The sequence below is a fragment of the Lytechinus variegatus genome, chromosome 1 (assembly GCF_018143015.1).
Source record: "Lytechinus variegatus isolate NC3 chromosome 1, Lvar_3.0, whole genome shotgun sequence".
Lineage (NCBI taxonomy): Eukaryota > Metazoa > Echinodermata > Echinoidea > Temnopleuroida > Toxopneustidae > Lytechinus > Lytechinus variegatus.
In genome coordinates, this window is record NC_054740.1 from 90,110,594 (window position 1) to 90,131,190 (window position 20,597).

At 33.6% G+C, this 20,597-nt stretch overlaps 1 protein-coding gene across 4 annotated transcripts; it reads left to right on the plus strand.

Moving 5' to 3' along the window:
* The first annotated feature begins 6,087 nt into the window (after positions 1 to 6,087).
* LOC121428049 (sphingomyelin phosphodiesterase-like) lies at positions 6,088 to 20,597 on the plus strand. Of its 4 annotated transcripts, none has more exons than XM_041624634.1 (14): positions 6,088 to 6,321; positions 7,386 to 7,621; positions 10,198 to 10,399; positions 11,512 to 11,676; positions 13,202 to 13,325; positions 14,275 to 14,378; positions 14,840 to 15,009; positions 15,760 to 15,882; positions 16,026 to 16,106; positions 16,639 to 16,803; positions 17,793 to 17,982; positions 18,378 to 18,467; positions 19,375 to 19,469; positions 20,285 to 20,597. In XM_041624634.1, exons 1-14 carry the CDS (start codon positions 6,316 to 6,318, stop codon positions 20,388 to 20,390), a joined length of 1,857 nt encoding a protein of 618 aa, XP_041480568.1. In that variant the 5' UTR covers positions 6,088 to 6,315; the 3' UTR covers positions 20,391 to 20,597. The 4 variants fall into 4 exon arrangements, with proteins under 4 accessions (XP_041480568.1, XP_041480559.1, XP_041480574.1 ...); XM_041624625.1 differs by lacking the exon at positions 17,793 to 17,982 and adding an exon at positions 17,535 to 17,724 and having other exon boundaries at positions 6,123 to 6,321; XM_041624640.1 differs by lacking the exon at positions 17,793 to 17,982 and adding an exon at positions 17,535 to 17,724 and having other exon boundaries at positions 6,125 to 6,321; positions 7,381 to 7,621.

Sequence of the window (20,597 nt, forward strand, 5' to 3'; positions counted from 1 at the left end):
TTGTCACTTTTTTTTGCAACATGTAATATCTAGCTTGGAAGTGACTGTATGTTGGTTTTGCAAAGCTCAGTGTGATTATTAAGAATTTCATGAAAGGAAAGAAACCCTGATAAAATATCAGAAAAATTTTGGTAAATTTTGCCCCCCTCCCCCAAAAAAGAAGTGTCTGTACTATTCCAATGCATTGTTTTGCAGGAACTGATGCTTAACACCAATAATAGTCCAGGATAGGCCCTGGCCGTTCTGCCCCCATAAAAAATGGACCCAACCTTTTTTCTTGATATACAAACGTTTTTTAATGGTTTCATGTCAATTGGAAGTGGCAAAATTGTTGAAATTCAATATGTCTGCCAAAATATGCAAATATCCCATGGTAATCACAAAAACATTGCATATCAAAATGCCTGTAATTGTGATGCAAGAGTGAAACACTGTCTAAAAGCATGATTTTAGGTACAGGTGCGTATCTTTATTTTCTTCATATTCAAATTGGCTGCCATAGACCCCTCTATACTGTTATGATTGAGGAAAATAATTTCAAAGAAGTGAGCACTTAAATACATGTTGTTATCCTATGAGTTGGCTTCTGACTGAAAACATGATTGTTAACAAAATATATCATCAGTATGCTGTGTATGTGATAAATACTGTATTTTGATATTCGAAATGACTGCCATGATATGACCCTTTATGTTATGTACAATATGAATTCAAAATGTGTATAATTGCAATGTATTAGTGATATGATATCAGACAACATGATTTCTAACAAATTATATCATTTCTTTTGCCATGAAAGTGATAAATATATATTTTGACATTCAAAATGGTCACCATAGGCCCTAACTATATTAATGCAAAACTAATTTTCACGAGAGTGAGAACCATAAAAAGAATGTAATTGTGATTTATAAGTAAAATATTGTCTGAAAAGGGGATTTCTAGGGAAATATCTCATTTATTAAATCTTATATTTAATGATTTTAAATGGCCACCATGACATTGTGTACAATTTGAATGGGGGAAATAATTTTGACAGAATTTGGCAAAGCTTGGCATCGACTATAAAATGCATATAATTGTGTAAATGAGTGAAATGTGTGAAAACACGTTTTTGAACTAAATAAATCATATCTTGTGTCATTTTGATGATATATTCTGCATATTCAGAATGGCCACTATAGACCCTTAATGTTATGATGTTATTGATACTTTTTTTAAATGAAAATGCATTGAAAATTCATTGAAAACCTTAAGTTTGCTTGTGTATGTGTGTGAGGGTGTGGTGGGGTGAAGTGATACACCAACCACTACAATATGAAATATTGTACTACCGTTAATAACACATCAAATACATTATTTTGAAGTACTTTTTACAACTACATGCATATAAGTTATACATGTTTTATTGGCCACAACTCATTTTATGTTATGAATACATTAATTACCTATTATAATACACTTATTCAAAATAATTTTTAATGTTTTTCAAAAATAGGTATAGTCTATGTGTAACTTGTATACATATATATGACTTTCAATGCAAAATTATATTATTCTTCATTGTGACTTGCTATGGCAATAACAGACATATAAAATAGAATAATTATGATAAATATAATGATTATCATCATCATCATTGTTATCAACTGATGTTTTTGAGATATTCAGGTTTAAATTCTTAAATTGAATGGTTAAATCCATAATGATTAATGTGATTATAATTATTATGTTAATCTTTCATGATTGTAATCATCATCATTGTTGTCTTCTGATATTTTCATCATGAAGTATTATGATAATGATAAGAATAGTAAAACAACTGCCAAATTAAGTGTAGTAAAGTCTCTCTGGAGTCTGCATAATCTGTAACTGTCCTCATCGATATTGGAGCGTTCCAAATAATTTGAGTAGGCAATTAAAAAAAGTACCTGTTTATGATATATTTTTGGTTGGGGCTTCCAAAGTTGCAGGTACATGTACGGTATGTTCCAGCCATTGGCCCGTATTCTGAAGTCAGGTTTAACTTAGACCATGGTCTAACTCTGTGCTAAAATTATGGAAAGCCAAAAGTGTCAACAATTTTATTAAGTTGTATGTTTCTTATGTTTACTGTGCTCTTTCATCGATGGTGAAGACAATCTAAATACTTACGACACAATTATGAAGGATTTTAGAGCCAAATGAGGTGAAATATTGAATCTCCACTGTAAGTGATTTATGAAACAATTGGCTATTCATACTTAAACCGCAACTTTAAACCTGACTTCAGAATACGGGCCATTGTGTATAGTTTATTTCAACCCTTTTATGGTATGATTTTGTTAGCATATTATATTTTAATTCTATCATAATGATTGTATCATCTATTGACTGGGACGTTCGTAAGGATATGTTGTATATGATTTCATATTTCAGTAAATTGTGTTTAATGATTTATTTTATCAGAACAACTAATGTCAATTAAAGGTCTATTATCAAAAGAAATATTGCTTCATGTATTTCGTTTCTATTTCAATGAAATTGTTGAGTATGATGAATTAGTCATAAATAGAAATCAAGCAATGAGTAATGATAATAATATAATATATAAAACTGAAGGTCCTGCGTCGGTTGTGGTAATATAAAGCAAAATACAATGTGAAAAAACAACCGTAGATAGAAAAGTTCATCAAATTTTCGCCCATAGGGCTTCATCAGGAAAAGATGAATTTATTAGTCAACAACACCAAGAAACGCAGTACGCAAAGCGTAAAAAACAACAATATATATATATATATATATATATACAGTGCGTCCTAGAAAAAAAACTTGATCATAAATAAAATAGAGAAATGACCTACCAACGTAAAGCTTAGAATCTCTTCTTTCATCTGATACTACTAAGTTTATTCCTCATTCACGCATGAGTGAGCAAAAACAATTCAAATAAAGGATGCCAAAAACTCACTTGGCGGGGGTATCTAAATTAAAAAAAAAGTCACATGACTAAAAAGTTCATTATCTGCTTTTATTTGATACCTTAATCACAAAAAATGGTCAAGAAGTAAAAAAGTTATGATCCCTCGAAACAATGCTTGTATTTCCATAAATTCATTAAACGTGTTTTCACCAGTTCCCCACAGAAGCTATCGCACGATAACAAAAGAGTTAATGCATTGCTGATCGTCAACAAAACGGAGCGTCGAGTGAGTTTGAGCGCTAGCCTGTAAAACCTCTTCATTTTATGACATTATTGAAATTCAAGCCTTATTTCAAATAACCAGAACTTTGTTATTCCTTGACCATTTTCTGTAATTGAGGTATCAAATTAAACAGCAGATATAGACATTTTTTAATGTGGTTTTCTTTTTAAAACCCAGATACAGCCCGCCAAGTGACTTTTTAGAATCCCCTTTTCAAATTGTTTTTGCTCACTCATGTGTGAATGAGAAATAATTTAAGTTATTGCAGATGAAAGAGGAGATTCTAAGCTTTAAAGTGATAGGTCATGTGTCTATTGTATTTGTGATAAGTTATGATAAATCATCGATAAATCTCGGTTTCGTTTTTGTGGGACGCACTGTATATAGATTATGCATGTAAAAGAAATTCCGGGTCTCTGTCCTGTCTGCGCTGTACTTTCTCTATTAATATCAGGCAGTGGTTACTCTTATTAAAACGAAATTATGTTAATCATCATAACATTTCCCATGACTATACAGATTGGAGCGAGGTGTCTGATCATCATATGGAGAGAATACATCTCAATTGGCTATTCCCATAGAATCGAGAGTATAATACCTCTATGGTTATTACATAATTATTCAGAAGTTGCAGGCCTCCTTTGTATTTTGAGATGATTAAATATTCTTGCTTTTGTCGATGGCTCGCTTTGTTCAAAATACATTTGTATAATCAATAAGTCTAACAAATCTAGCAATTTGAACAAGCTATTTTATTTGACAGGACTCTACATTCCTTGTCCTAATTTTGCAAGTTTTGAGACTAAAATTGATGAAAATAAATATCCATTCTGCACATTGAAAGGCCTGTTTATAATTTTGATTATAAAAAGACAACTGCAAAGAAGGACTGCATATTATTTTGTCCTTGCTCGCTATGCTATTTCTTTTGTTTTTTTATTGTTTGAAATATAAAATATTTTGATTTCCTCGTCATTGTCATGTGAAATGAAGTTTCATTCCTCCCTGAACACGTGGAATTCCATTATTTTAACATTTTGTGCTTCAGGCAAGGAGGTCCTAATCGTCAAATTCGTAAAAATTGAAATATTGTATAATTCAAACAATAAAAAACGAAGGAAATAGTGAGTGAGTGACATCATCAACTCTCTCATTTGGATGTAACTGGCTCGTTCATATAACTATTTTGTTAAAAATAAGCGAAACTTTGAAATGTCATAACTTTCTTATTTTACATCCGATTTTGACGAAATCTTCAGCATTGTGCTTGTCTGAATTTTCTCTATTGATTCAAATCAACATTTTTCTGAGGTGGACTTGACCTTTAAAACATAGTAACTTCGGAAGCAAACGATGATGTGAAACAATGGGGCAACATTGACCCTTCTGATGATTAAATCTCTTCCTCTTTTATGGTCAAACCGCGCTTCTAGATTGTTTTTTTAGATACCATCGCCAGGTGGCGTACGCAGGATTTTTGAAAGGGGGGGGGGGGTTCAAGCTGAATGAAATGTTGACAAAAAAAGACGAGAACACGGACAAATCAACACACTTATGAGGCAATAAAAATGAAACAAATCAGAAAGTGTTAAGAGTGATATCTCCTTGGTTGAAGGATGGAAAGTCATACAAGATGGCTTAGAAGATGAAAGGGGTAGTAAAAAAAAAGTTAAGGAAGTGGAAAGCTATCATTGATCTGCTTTTGTCAGGAAATTGTGACTACACCATAAACGGTAATATATATTCAATTCATATTTTGATAAAGATTTGAACTCGAATTACAGGAAGGTTTCGGACCCGTTTCGGACAAACGTATATTATATAACAGAACATTTTGAATTGTGACTTAAAAGTTCCAACCCTCGTCGTTCTCGTTAATTGGCGTACAGTACGGTCATTGCTAATTGAGTATATGCCAAAATAAAGATTGCATAATATGCACTGGCATAGTATATGATACCAGAGGCATAGATCATTATTATGATGGGAGGGGGTGCATGACGACCAAGGAAATGTAAACCCACCTCGAAATACACCATCATCCTCATTGTTATCATTATTATTATTGTTGTTATTGCTTTTATTATTATTATATTTATTATTATTATTATTATCATTATTATTGTACACCTCTCAGGCAAGTCTGTAGGTCATGGCCCTATTAGTTTGTTCACCCGTCTTATCGTTCTAATTAATTCCTGTATATAATTGGCACGCTATCTCCAATTTGAACTCTGTTATCTTGCATGTGATGAGTAAAAGGTTATCTTGTGTTGATTTTGTGTGTATACACCGCCAAGTTTAGGCTCAATATCAATGATAAATTTCGTAATGACCGAGCAAAGTCCATTCCGCTAGATATTTCCTCTTTAAGTTAATTCCTGCTTATCATTCTTATTCTCCTTTTATCTTGTAAGTCTCATTTGTTCATAAAATGGAATTAAATGTTTTCACTTAAGTTTGCAGACTTATGTAAATATCTCCCCCCCCCCCCAAAAAAAAAATGATTCAAAGAAGAATTATACAACTCAGGCATGTCACTATTTTTTTTATAATGAGTCATCGATCGCGATCATTCTTGTTCGATATGTGTTAATTGCTTGTAAGTGTAATCTACGCCGGGGGGGGGGGTCCATTCTATCTTTCACGAGAATGCGAATATACTGACCATGAAAAATTTAACCTGAGTCATGAAGTATACCATTTTGTTTCGTTTCGTACAATGTATTCGATTTGTTAGAATATGAATGTAAATCATCATTGTATTTATATAATTCCTTTTGTCGAACTTTCATTATACTGCGATCCTTTTCGACAATGGACACTTATTGAAACTTACATAATTGGCAATATTGTCCTTTTAATCACTCATTCCCTTTTCCTTTATACGAGAATCGTCTGAATATGCCTTTGTATTTTGGTTTCAGTTTGTTTGCATTGCCCCGCCTACTGATCATATTGCGTGCTGTCTATAGTTCTATGAAATCAAAATACAACCGGGATACAACCACTCGACAACACTGCTGTCATTATTTCACAAATTTCCCGGACAAGTTATAAAGTGGGATACACCAGTATTTCCCTTTTCACCCGAAGTACTGCATTCACTGGCTGTATACATGAGTTCTGAATGAAGGTAGGCTATTTTTTATACTGTAGGTTATTTATTTTAGGATCCTTTATACATGGACCGGATCTTTTTCTTTCCTTTTAAGGGATGCATTGTTGTGGCCTGTTAACTGGCTGGTGGTCCTATTTTTAGTCTGTCATGCTTTTGTAACAGGCCTCGTCATTTTGTGTCTGTGATTCAAATCACCGTATTCATGTTCAGTGGTTCGAGTCAGCCCTCAAAATCTCATCCTAAGATTGGATCTCAGTCAGGCGCTGGAAGGGGCTGGAACTCGTCTGGCGCTCTCACCACCACAACTACACTACTGCCACCACTACTACCACTCCTACCACCACTACTACTACTACTACTACTACTACTACTACTACTACTACTATTGCTACTAATACTAATACTACTGCTTTTGATGCTGCCATACTGTTATACTGAAGTATATTCTCTCTTTCTATTCAGTGACAGAATATCTTATGTACAGAGCTGTACCGTTAGTAAGAGATGTGCTTCACATTCACATCCTTTACTTGTCATTCAATCAAGAAAAAAGAAGAGAAGAGGAATGGAAAGACATATACGTAACTACAGCTTTCGTCGCTTCCTTTTTGTGAAAGAGCTATATTGTTACCAAGTGGTTTTGTTTTGTTTTTAAATTTCTATTCCGTTTCTCTCCAAATTTCTAACTACATGTATTTACTCTCATGTATGAAAATTATATTTTAGATGGAAATGGGCTTCCTTCTTGAAATTTCCGTTTTTCATTTCTCATTTGTTCGCTACTGTTTTATGCTAACTTTAGATGCTTCCTTGACCCAAATATGGCAATATTGAGAGTCATATGTATTTTAAAAATTGTCCCCTTAAACAATGTTAAACTTCGAGAAAACTTCATTACCTAATCGAGTAATTAAAAAAAATCAAATTCTTCTTGGAAAATATAGCTTCCATCGGCAGCTATATTTCCTCTTGTACCCCAACCCCCTTCGAAATGTAGTCCGCATGCACTACTTATCTGATTAGCCTATGGTTATTCCGGGTGGTTATTATTGATTTATTTTCTGTTTATCTCAGTATAGCGGATCAACATGGCTAGCAAAGGAATCAGCCTAATTCTTATATATCCACTATGTATCTTCTTCATGATCATCGGCTCTTCAAAGTCCATACCGATCTCATCAATGAAATACGAGGATCAGCTCGGGAAGGAGGCTAGTACTTACTTCGCTCACAGGATTGCCCCTCTTCTTGTCGAATTCAGTAATGCATCTCTTGCCCAAAGTACTATAAAGCTTCAAGATTCTAATGCGTACATGTGAGTTAACGTCTTTTCTAAATCATTATATATTAACAAAAAAAAGGGAATCCCATTCAGCAGTAAGTTGGTCTCACATGGATCCGTAATATACATAGCATAACAATACAACATCATGATCATAACATAGACATAAATATAATCATAAATACATGTGGAACAATCTTAAAGTATATGGCAAGTAAAAGAAGATACAATCATCAATAAGACACAGGCTTAAAATCAAAACAAATGATGTGAAATTATTGAGACATTATTGAGATTACTACTACTATACTACTACTACTACTACTACTACTACTACTACTACTACTACTACTACTACTACTACTACTACTACTACTACTACTACTACTACTATACTACTACTACAACTACTACTTCTACTACTACTACTACTACTACTACTACTACTACTACTACTACTACTACTACTATACTACTACTTCAACTACTACTACTACTACTACTACTACTACTACTACTACTACTACTATACTACTACTACTACTACTACTACTTCTACTACTACTACTACTACTACTATACTACTACTTCAACTACTACTACTACTACTACTACTACTACTACTACTACTACTACTACTACTACTACTACTACTACTACTATACTACTACTACTACTACTATACTACTACTACTAATAATTCTACTACTACTTCTACTACTACTACTACTACTACTACTACTACTACTACTACTACTACTACTACTACTACTACTACTACTACTACTACTACTACTACTACTACTACTACTACTACTACTACTACTACTACTATACTACTACTACTACTACTATACTACTACTACTAATAATTCTACTACTACTTCTACTACTACTACTACTACTACTACTACTACTACTACTACTATACTACTACTACTACTACTACTACTACTACTACTACTACTACTACTACTACTACTACTACTACTACTATACTACTACTTCAACTACTACTACTACTACTACTACTACTACTACTATACTACTACTACAACTACTACTACTACTTCTACTACTACTACTACTACTATACTACTACTTCAACTACTACTACTACTACTACTACTACTACTACTACTACTACTACTACTACTACTACTACTACTACTACTACTACTACTACTATACTACTACTACTACTACTACTACTACTACTACTACTACTACTACTACTACTATACTACTACTACTAATAATTCTACTACTACTTCTACTACTACTACTACTACTACTACTACTACTACTACTATACTACTACTACTACTACTACTACTACTACTACTACTACTACTACTACTACTTCTACTACTACTACTACTACTACTACTACTACTACTACTACTACTACTACTACTACTACTATACTACTACTACTACTACTACTACTACTACTACTACTACTACTACTACTACTACTACTACTACTACTTCTACTACTACTACTACTACTACATCTACTACTACTACTACTACTACTACTACTACTACTACTACTACTACTACTACTACTACTACTACTACTACTATACTACTACTACAACTACTAGATCCATTTGGTCCAATTGCCATTTAGGTTAAACCGTCACTTGGTCTAATACTCACTTGACCTAACTGCCATTCAGTCTATAGTATGATTTCAATACCGTCTCCTTAAATTTTCGCCCTTTGTCAAATGAAAATTTGGACCATAAGCAGTGCGAATCATAGAGGCCTCTAGACTAAGTGGTACCTACACTGTCAGCAAATTTATCCTTAAAATAAAGGAAGTTCCTGCAGCACTGAGAGTCTCGAGAACACCTGTAATCTTACCAGATTGCATAATCTTACAGGAAATAGGTATTTGGTGTATGGAACCTTACAAATTTCCTTAAAGAAAACACAATTTTCCCCTTTTTAAACAGACCTGTTCTGTTAAATTGCAGAAAAATTCCTGTTTTATGAATTTACAGAATGATTCTGTTATTGCTTTCTGCAAAATCTTGTTTCTGTAAAATCGGTGTTTTTTTTAACAGTGTATGATATGAGACCAAACGGATAGTCTATCTAGAAATGAGACAAAGTGCACGTGGCGATCACACAAACTGTGCCGACCAATTAGAGCTCAAAATGTATATAGGCCTATTTCTGTTGAAGACAACAGTAAGTGATTGTGATAACATAATTGTTGCTATTGATGACGATAAGCAAGATATAGATAAACTCTTAATTGTCTAAAATGAAATAGGATAAGATTATGATCATGACGTACGACAAATTATTGACTGATTATTGCTAGAAAAGTTTAGAAAGTATATAAAATTACAAAAAAGAAGGAAAATTCATATATTGTACGAGAAAGTGAAAAGACGCTGAGAAGAGATCGATAAACTGAGAATAAATTTAAATCGAGAGATGAGGGGGATAAATCGTGGTAATTTGATCTGTTGTTCCCTGGTGACTACATGTAATAATTAGAGAAGATAATGAACGGAATATGAAACACCAATTTAAATAAACATTGGGAAAGGAACGAAAGTGACAATTCGACCCCATTTTTTATGAAACAGGAATAACATCATACGAGAGTCAGCATCTATCTACCATCTCGACATCGGCTGTGATCTCTGCAAGGAAATCGTGGCCGTCATCGATGTCCTTATCCAGTCTGATGTATCACGTGACCTCATTGTTGAAATCTCAGGCGAGGTTTGTAAGATCCTGAAGATCGAGGATGACCGTGTGTGTGATCTAGTCGTCAGAGAATTTCAGGTTGGTGTCTTACAGGATTATAATAAATGTATTTAAATAAATAGAGCTAGGTTCAACGAGAAAAACATAAAACATTACAACAAAATGATGAAGAAATTATGAATGTATTGAAGTTTGGCAATATTTTGTAAAAACTGTTATGTGCTTTCCGTCATTAACACGTTATAGATGGGTTGATGCTTTCCTGTCCTTTTTTCTTATTGTACATCAAAATGTTTATTTCCTATTTTATTACAAGAATCTGTAACAAATGAAGTAATTATTATCTTACAAGTACGCAACCTGTATACCCAATCTTAAATTCTGGGAGGACAAAATTTCTCTGTATCATTTGGATTATCATATTGCAACCGAAAGTCATAATGAGTATTTTATCAGTTTCAGACCCTCTTAGTCAATCATTAATGAAATATCAAGTGAATGCTTTATAAGCTTCTTTAATCGAAACTATTATCATAAAAGTTTCTATTTAACTTAGGCACCTGACTAATTACGGCGAGGGGGATCTGCCCTTTGTTTTCTTAAAATCCTTATTGCTGTTGTTATCATCATTAGGCCTATTATCATTTTCATGAACATTATTATTATCATCATTATTATCATTATTGTTATTTCATAAACTTCAGTCGAGTAACGGACTCCAGGAACGTACTTTATAATTAAAGTAAATAAATCGTTGTCCTTATACCCAGTCGCAACCCTTATTTGTTATCATTCCACGTTACTTCACCAACTGTATAATTACACTCTAATAACAGTCAACGTAAATATCATAGAATTTCAGAGAGGCACTTAATTTATTAAAAATAAAGGAAAAAGATCCTTCACACACAAACAAATCTATTAGTTTTGTGATTTTCTTCTGTACAAGCATCAGTAAGCCTCTGATATCTATGAAAAAAGTTTCTGGAATTAATCGGTGAATCGGGTAATACTTTCCCATTAGATTTTTGTTATCAATTTGCTTTCGAAAATTACTACATCACTTGACATCTGCTCACCCATCAAAAAATATCTATGATGCGCTGAATGAATATTCATTGTCTTCATTTTCCTTCAGTTCCAAACTCACAGTTATATGATTTTTTAAACATAAAATTCTGCACATGCAGGAAGAGGTAATCGATGTGGCGACCTTACATTACTTGAGCCCAGATCAAGTTTGTGGCACTCTGCTTGGAGAGTCATGCGCAGTGACCTATGACCCAAACGCTGATTGGAATGTGACGTTTCCAAGTATCCCCAAACCACCAGTCACTCCTGTAAATCCACCAAAGGTAAGACGAAATTTATCTTTTTTTTTGTCTTTTACCAATCAGACAAATTGTTTATAAATTTTGTGAGTTGATATTGTTTTTCTAATAAAACCCATAATTAAAAGAAATTAATACTTTGTGTTGTGGATTCCTGGGGGCCGTTTCATAAAGCTGTTCGTAAGTTAAGAGCGACTTTAAGAACGACTGGTGATCCTTTTTTACGCGCTGAACCATCGCCAATTCAATATACCACTTATACCACAAGAAGGGATCACCAGTCGTTCTTAAACTCACTCTTAACTTACAAACAGCTTTATGAAACACCCTGCACCAGAGGTGTCTATTTTGTGACGCCTCATTCGTATCAATGTGTCAGTTTTCAGTTAAAATTATTTTGAAATATCATTTCATAAAATGACAAACAATTGGAAATTAGTTTCCCTCTGCATTGAAATATGAATAAAACTGCTTCTATTCTGAAGAATTATAGTTCTAACCACAAACCATTAAGAAATGATGATTTTTGTCATATTAAGCTTAACCTAATGGGCTAAATTTAGTCAGTATTAGAAAAGTGTCTTATTTAAGAATTAAAAATGCCTGCATGCAGCGGAGTCTCGAGAACCATTACAATTATTGCACAATCATTAAGACAATCATGGATTTATCTCTTTCATTTCAGACAATATGACTGGGATCATCTTATTCTTTACAAAAAACAGAGAATATTGTATTTCAAGTGAAATAAATCAAACAAAATCTGTTGAAAACATGGTCTTTCGTTTTGTTTAGTCATTTTGATCTGTGTATAAGACGTACCTAGAGACAATAAAATAGTCATTAACACTGAGAAAAATAAATGAATTTACCAAGCATTTTATGTGAAATTACAAAAAATCGGTCTGAACATGATAAAAACATACACGTTTCATGAGACAATCTGCTAAACTGCAGAAAAACAATCATTTTCAATTTATTTTTTGAAATTGTGGGATCTGACGCCTATTTTGTTTATCTTTGAAAATTGATTACTCTGCTAGTGATCCTTTTTTTATTTACAACCCTTCATCGATATGTTTCTCTAATTCTCTACATTTATCATATGCAACCTGATATGATTCTTGAATGAAATCATCTTGATTAATGTCATCATCATCATCATTCTCCTCGATTCCTTTATTTTCCTCGTCATCATCATCCTAATAATAATCTAAATGTTCACCTCCGATCAAAATTATCAATATCATCATCGTCGCCATTATCATCATCTTCCTCTTCCTCCTCATCATCGTCATAATCATCATCGTCATCATCGTCATCATCATCGACATCATCACCATCATCGTCATCATCAACAGCAGCCGCATCATACTCAGCATCCTCCTCCGACCTCCGCACCATCATCCTCATCACCAAAATTTCATCGACAGTAGGCATATCACCGTCACCGATATCAACGTGAGAATCATGATCATCGTTATCTAAATCCACTTCGCCCTCCTCTATAGATCCTCTAATTTCAACCCCCTCCTCATTTCTTTCTCAGCAAGGTTCACCAACTCTGCGTATTCTTCACATCAGTGATCTTCACATAGATCGGATGTATGAGGTGGGGTCAAACACAGATTGTGGGGAACCGATATGCTGCAGGTCCAACGATGGTCCCCCAGGTAACTAACCATTATCATCATTCTTCTTTATATTTATCATCTTCATTTTGTACCTCTTCCTTTGATACAACGCCTTTCCTTTCGGTTACAAAGTTCTTCATAATTTGGACACCACACATGTACATGAACATGCTGGCCACTCAAAAATGGTGACAGTTCAAAAGGTCAAAGTTAATTAACAAAATACTACTAATGATTACTACTGCTGCTATACTACTACTACTACTACTACTACTACTACTACTACTACTACTACTACTACTACTACTACTACTACTACTACTACTACTACTAGTACTACCAAGTACTACTACTACTACTGTTCCTCCTCTAATACTACTTCTATACTACTATACCACTACTACTACTACTACTACTACTACTACTACTACTACTACTACTACTACTACTACTACTACTACTACTACTACTACGATACTACTATACTACTACTACTACTACTACTACTACTACTACTACTACTACTACTACTACTACTACCAACTACTACTACTACTACTGTTCCTCCTCTAATACTACTTCTATACTACTATACCACTACTACTACTACTACTACTACTACTACTACTACTACTACTACTACTACTACTACTACTACTACTACTACTACTACTACTACTACTACTACTACTACTACTACTACTCCTACTACACCCACTGCTGCTGCTGCTACTACTACTATTACTACTATTGCTACTACTACTACTACTACTACTACTACTACTACTACTACTACTACTACTTCTATTCGGTCTACTACTACTACTGCAACCACCACTTCTTCTGCGATGCAGCAACAAATACTACTAGGTCTACTATACTACTTCTACTACACCCCTGCTACTACCATCATTTAAATATTCATATTTTTCTCACCTTTTATCTGTACCTCAATTTACCGCCTCTCCCTCGATCGTCATCGATATAGCCCCCGGCGTTCCTGGAGCTGGTAAATGGGGAGACTTAAGAGGTTGTGATGCTTCTCTGAAACTCATGATTAATACTCTCGAAGAAATATCAAAGACACAAAAGGTATGAAATAATCATAACAATCGTCTAGATAGTTGCATTTATATAATTTGTTCCCATAATGTCCGTCAACTCCACAATCATGCACTCTAAAAACACTGAGTAAAATTTTACCCAAATTGGGTAGAAAGGGAACATGCATGTTTGCTGGGTATTTTTCAACGCAACATTGCGTAAAATTTACAACATATTGGGTATCTTCCTACCCAACCAACATGCATGTTCCTATTTTACCCAATATTTGGTAAACCTTTTTTTAGAGTGTGACTATCTTCAGTTGATTATTATTTTTATAAGACGAAGAATCAAATTGATATTTAATCGTTATTGTTGAAAAGTTAAAATGCGTAACCCTGAAGTAACCTGACATTATTAAACACATAATTCACTAGCACCTTCCAACTCCATGCACCATCCACGATCCAAGGTTATACTGATATTTTTCTTGTTTTCTTTTTTTTCAGCTCGATATGATTTACATGACAGGTGATCTTCCTGCCCATGATGTTTGGAATCAGACTCGATCCGACAACATTGGTGTTTTTAACCTCGTCACCGATCTTTTCCTGAAATATTTCCCAGGGGTCAAAGTTTATGGTGCTCTTGGCAATCATGAAAGTGCCCCCGTAAACAGGTGACAATTAAGGAACAGTAGCCTTTTTAAAATAATATAATGAAATCATGATTATATTTTTGATTTAGGATTATTTCAGATATGACAATATAAAGAACCCGACATGAACTGTCGAAAGGGTGCGTTGATAAAGCAATAGCTTGTAAACCGAAGATCAGTACTATCTTTAGAAGTTCGCGAAAAGTCCGGCAATGATTAAAAGAGTTTTAAGAATACTTCAAATATCTTTGCAACATATTTTATTTGCATGTTATGTTATCATTCTGCCTGATCATTCCATAGACATAATTGTGGAGATCTTTATCTTGTTTGATTCCTTTCCATTTAAGCCATCGTTCTCCCTTTCCAGGTGAGGTAAATGTGTATCCGGTAAGATTATATAGGCCTACTTCCTTGAGTGCTGCTAAAAAGTGGTATCTTTCGCTAAAGTTGCGCTTTCCATCCTCTGTCAGAAAGCAATATTTATTATCATTATTATTGTCATCAGTATTATCATTTTTATTATTATTATTATTATTATTATTATTATCGTCATCATTATCATTATCATTATTATTATTGTTATTATTGTTTGTAGTATTGTTATCATTATCATTATTACCATAATCATCATCATCATTATTATTGCTATTATTATCATCATCAGCAGCAGCATTATTATTATTATCAAAACTTATTGAAACTGTGGAGAAGAACTCATGGGTGTTTTGAGATTTACACATTACTTGTAAACAATCGCTTTTCTTCCAGCTTTCCACCTACTGACGTCATAAAAGGTGACCAATCAGAGACTTGGTTATATAACACTATGGCCCATAATTGGATAGACAAAGCTGGTTGGCTGCCTAATGCAACACGTGCAAATATTCAACGGTAAGAACATCAACTTTCTTGTCACGAGCTTCCTTGTCATGAACTATATTCATTCAAATTTGGTCCAATTAGTTTTTTTTAAAGAGAAGTATTGATTATGAAATAATATTATATTTCCTTTACCATTGTTTTGTTCATTCCAGTGGTGGTTATTACGATGTTCTTGTGTATCCGGGTCTTCGTGTTGTGTCACTTAACTCGAATGCTGGAAACCCAATGAATTGGTAATGTCATATCCTATATTCAATAAAGCAAATGATACATGAATAATTTATCAGTAATAAGTTGATATTATCTTTGCAAATGCATACATGAAACATAAAGATGTTTGGTTTGCTGCTTGCTTATTTTACATGAATAATGGGGTTAAATCAGAAAACAAATATGCAGATGTGGGTATAAATTATGGGAGTTTTCTTGTAGACGTCCAAGACGGTTACTTGAACCTTCAACAGCATAACATGTAACATTCTGATAGTGACCGTTTAAAGATCAAAATCTTCACTACACTCAGTGACAGTGGTTGATTAGTGTGATAGGTCTATTCTTTTTGTATATTTGAAATTTGAATAAATTAGAAGTTTCAATATATTATTATTATTGTTTTATTATTATCATTATTATTATTATTATTATTACTATTATTTTTATTATTACTCTTAATATCATTATCATTATTATTATTTTTATGATTACTATTACTATCATTATTATTATTATTATAACAGTGCATTCACTTGTATTAATTTGTTTTAGGTGGTTACAGATCAATGGTACTGATCCCGATAGTCAATTACAGTGGTTGATTGGTGTCCTTCAAGCAGCTGAGACAGCAGGGGAGAAGGTACACATTTTAGGTCACATTCCACCAAGTGGTACATTACCGGTATGGAGCAAGAACTACGAGCTTATTGTCAAGAGGTAACAGCCCGTTCATATCTTGCCCTGTAAACGCTTACGTGTTAGGACCCCCCCTTTACCTAGTATAAATAACAATAGTACAATTCTTAACAGACGCGTATCACCTATTTGGGAATGTTTCATCAACATTTTTTGTCCGGCAAATTGTCAGATCTGACAACTTTCCTTGATTTTGATTGGCTGAACATGACAGTTCCAATGGTAACTGTCGGATAAAACGTCTCCTTTCACGAAACGCTGCCCAGGTCTATATGCACGAGGAAAGCTGGAAATACTGTCAGAATTTCAGAATAAAAAAAATCAATAATTTACATTATAAACATCAAGGGATATTAAAACACATTCTGAAAGAGGTAGGTTTTTAGAGGAGGCGAGATTTGACATACTTCTAGATGAATTAGCCATAGTCCATTCTCTCATATTTTAGTCCTTATCAATTTGTAATTAAATACCAGTCTGTAAAAATAATGCATCTTGATCCAATAGGGAATAAGTCTTGTTGAATTAACATGATTATCATGGGCCAGTTCTAGACTGCTCTATACATTCTAATTCTTTAAATTCTCTTTGTGAAATTTTGCAGACGCCTTTAAGGAATTTCTAGAACTTTTTATTATCAGTCTAAAATTATCAATCTGTGTGTTTTAAAGAAAAGCTCCCAGTATTCAGAGATGTTGGTTTGAAAGAGTGATCAAGATAACCTAATAGTTTGCATGTCATTACTCCCATAGATACGAGAGTACTATTCGAGGACAATTCTTTGGCCACACCCATCACGACCAGTTTCACCTGTTTTATGAAAACGTCAAAACTCGCCGACCAATCAACGTGGTGTATGTGGGAGGAGCTATTACCCCTGATACGCAATACCCGGGTTATCGTGTTTATACCATCGATGGCAGCTATGCTAATTCAACTTTGGTAGGCCTTTGCCTGGATTTCGATCTTTATTTTTGTTCTTTTCTCATTTCATGAATTTTCCATTCCAGATACGAGAGCACAATTCGGGGACAGTTCTTTGGCCACAGGCATAAGGACCAGTTTACACTTTTTTACGAGAACGCCACTTCCCGTCGGCCAATCAGCGTAGTTTATATTGCGGGAGCTGTTACACCGAGTGAGCAAAATCCTGGCTATCGCGTTTACACGGCTGATGGCAACTACACAAACTGTACATGGGTACATCCAAAAGATATAATAGAAATTATGAATTCCCATAGTTTTATTAAGCAAAATTACGGCTTTGATAATCTTATAGTTTGAAATCGTTTTCTTACAAAATGATGTAGGAGTGGATTTTGATATCTAGAGTAGATGTTAAGATATTCAGTCACAGTCACTCATTCATTCTATTGGTTGATCCAGGGGAGGCTGAATGGGCCGCAGCCCCCTCCCCCTTTTCTTCCTTCCTCGACTTGATGAGATTCAGAATGAGGTCCATGTAGACTAGATGATTTCCAATCATGAATACCTATTTTTTCCTTGGCTAATATTCCCCTTGTCGTCCTAAATTATTTACAAGTAATCATCAAAAATTTTCATTAGAAATTTGTTATCTATTATTTGATTAACAGGCTGTATTGGATCATGATAACTATTATCTCAACCTCACGGAAGCCAATCTTACTAACAAACCAGTATGGCGTATGGAGTACCAGGCAAAGGTATAATCACCCTCCTCATGATTGTGTCTTTTAGCAATTCCATTGATTTATTATTAATTTATTTGATGAATATTTCCTACACATGTCTATATTGTTCCAATTATACTAATGTATTCGAATTTTTCCTTAGAAATTCCTTTAGTATGAAATTTAAATATTACACACCTAAGATTATTTCTCATGGACATTAAGCATCCAGTCCATGAAAATCCCCCGCGTTGAAAATTACGTTAAATGCAAAAAAAAATGAAATGTTTAATTTCCCTTACATTTTTATTTATTTAGTTTATTTTTTAAGGGATGGGTATTTGGAAGTATAAGGCGATTATAATCCGGATGTAAGCCCATCAAGTAAATAATGTTTGATTTTTCCAATCAGGGAATTTCCTCCAATCTGGGAAAAGTTAGATTTGGTTTTTATGCATATCTAAACAACATCTGTTGGATGTCTGGCTATTTATTTTAATGTAGCCTCACAAGATGTTTGTGTACACCGAAAAGCCAAAAGGGAGTAGCACCCCTTTTGTGTTATAGGCATATCACGTCGCAAGCTCTTGCTTTCCGGAAACTACGTTATGTTATATATTCATATTTATTATGTCAAGTTATTTTGTATGATTTATATTGAAAAATGATATTTGTGAAAAATGGAAGAAAATAAATGTTCACTTGAACTGAAATTGAAAAATTGAACTATAGAATTGCTTCTTAGAAATAATTTCCAAGGTATATTGAGACTTCATTCCGGGTAAATCTGGGATTTTTTTTAATTGCTTGGAACCATGATATTGATATATCTATGTCTTTTTCTGTAATAATGTATTCATATGTATCGTGTTATTGAATGTAGAAATAATTTCAATTAAACAAACAAATATGATAATTAAGTTGTACTGGTTTGTTTCAGAATGCCTATAACATGACATCATTGCAACCCAGTGAATGGAACAGAGTTGTCGATGAAATGAAGTCAAATACTACGATTTTCAATCAATATTACAGGTATGAACGAGATCGCTTGAAAAGGGGGGGGGGGACAAAAAAAGCATATAGAGCTGTTCATGCCATTTGCCACAGTGCTCTATTTGAAAGCAACTTTTATCAATTAATGGTGAATTTTGGCACGAAGTGATTTCATGTCAATTAAAAAGCAAGAAATCGTACTGAAATTCCTTTGCTCTTAATGAACATTTTCTAGTTATCGTATTTGTATAAATATTTTGTAAATACGCATGATCAAAATGTTAAATCCTGTGTGAACTATGTTCGTTTCTTGGGATATATTCTTCCCAGTAATAAATATTCAAGTGGCATCCACTCTGACGTTAATGGGTGGCATGGATTAATAACAACAACAATAATGATAACAACGATGATAATGATGATGATGATAATAATTGATCATAATAGAATCAAATTCATCATGATATTAATAAGAATTCAACCATGAAGGGATTACATGTCAATATTACTTGTTGAAACCAAAGATGTATCAGTGGTGTACATACTGGGGTTGGGCAAGCGCCCCCCCCAAAAAAAAAAAAAAAAAAAAAAGAAGAGAAATTGGAAAGAAAGAGAAAGAGAAGTGATATATGACATTGTTTTCTAAATGTTATGTCAAGATCTCTATTTAAAAAATTGAAACTTTTCTTTTTGGGGACTCTTTTCACCAATGACAGGTATTTGTTGTATAAATTTTGTTTCCCTTGGTCATTGTGTTCATTGGGAAAGGAACAATAATGAAAATCTATTTAATAAAATAGATCATAGCTTTAAAGAAGTAAAGTCATGTAACTTCAATCTTGTTTTTGCTTTAGGTTTTTTCATCGCCAGTACGACGCAGGTCCGTGTGATGCATCATGTCAGGCAAGAATGATATGTGATATCCAAACATCCAGATCCGGGGATTCAAGCTACTGCTAAAGATGTTCTCCTGGATTGTTCTGTTGCAATAAAATTTTTAAAAATATAGTATTTTAAAAACTCAGTTTTATGAAAACGTTGATGAAATATGCAATATTAAGAGACATTTTATAATATTTTATCTTGTATATTTGATGAACATAATTAACACTTTCGGTAGCCAATTTCAAAATTGTGGAATAAAAGGGATTTGAAGGAAGCAAAATT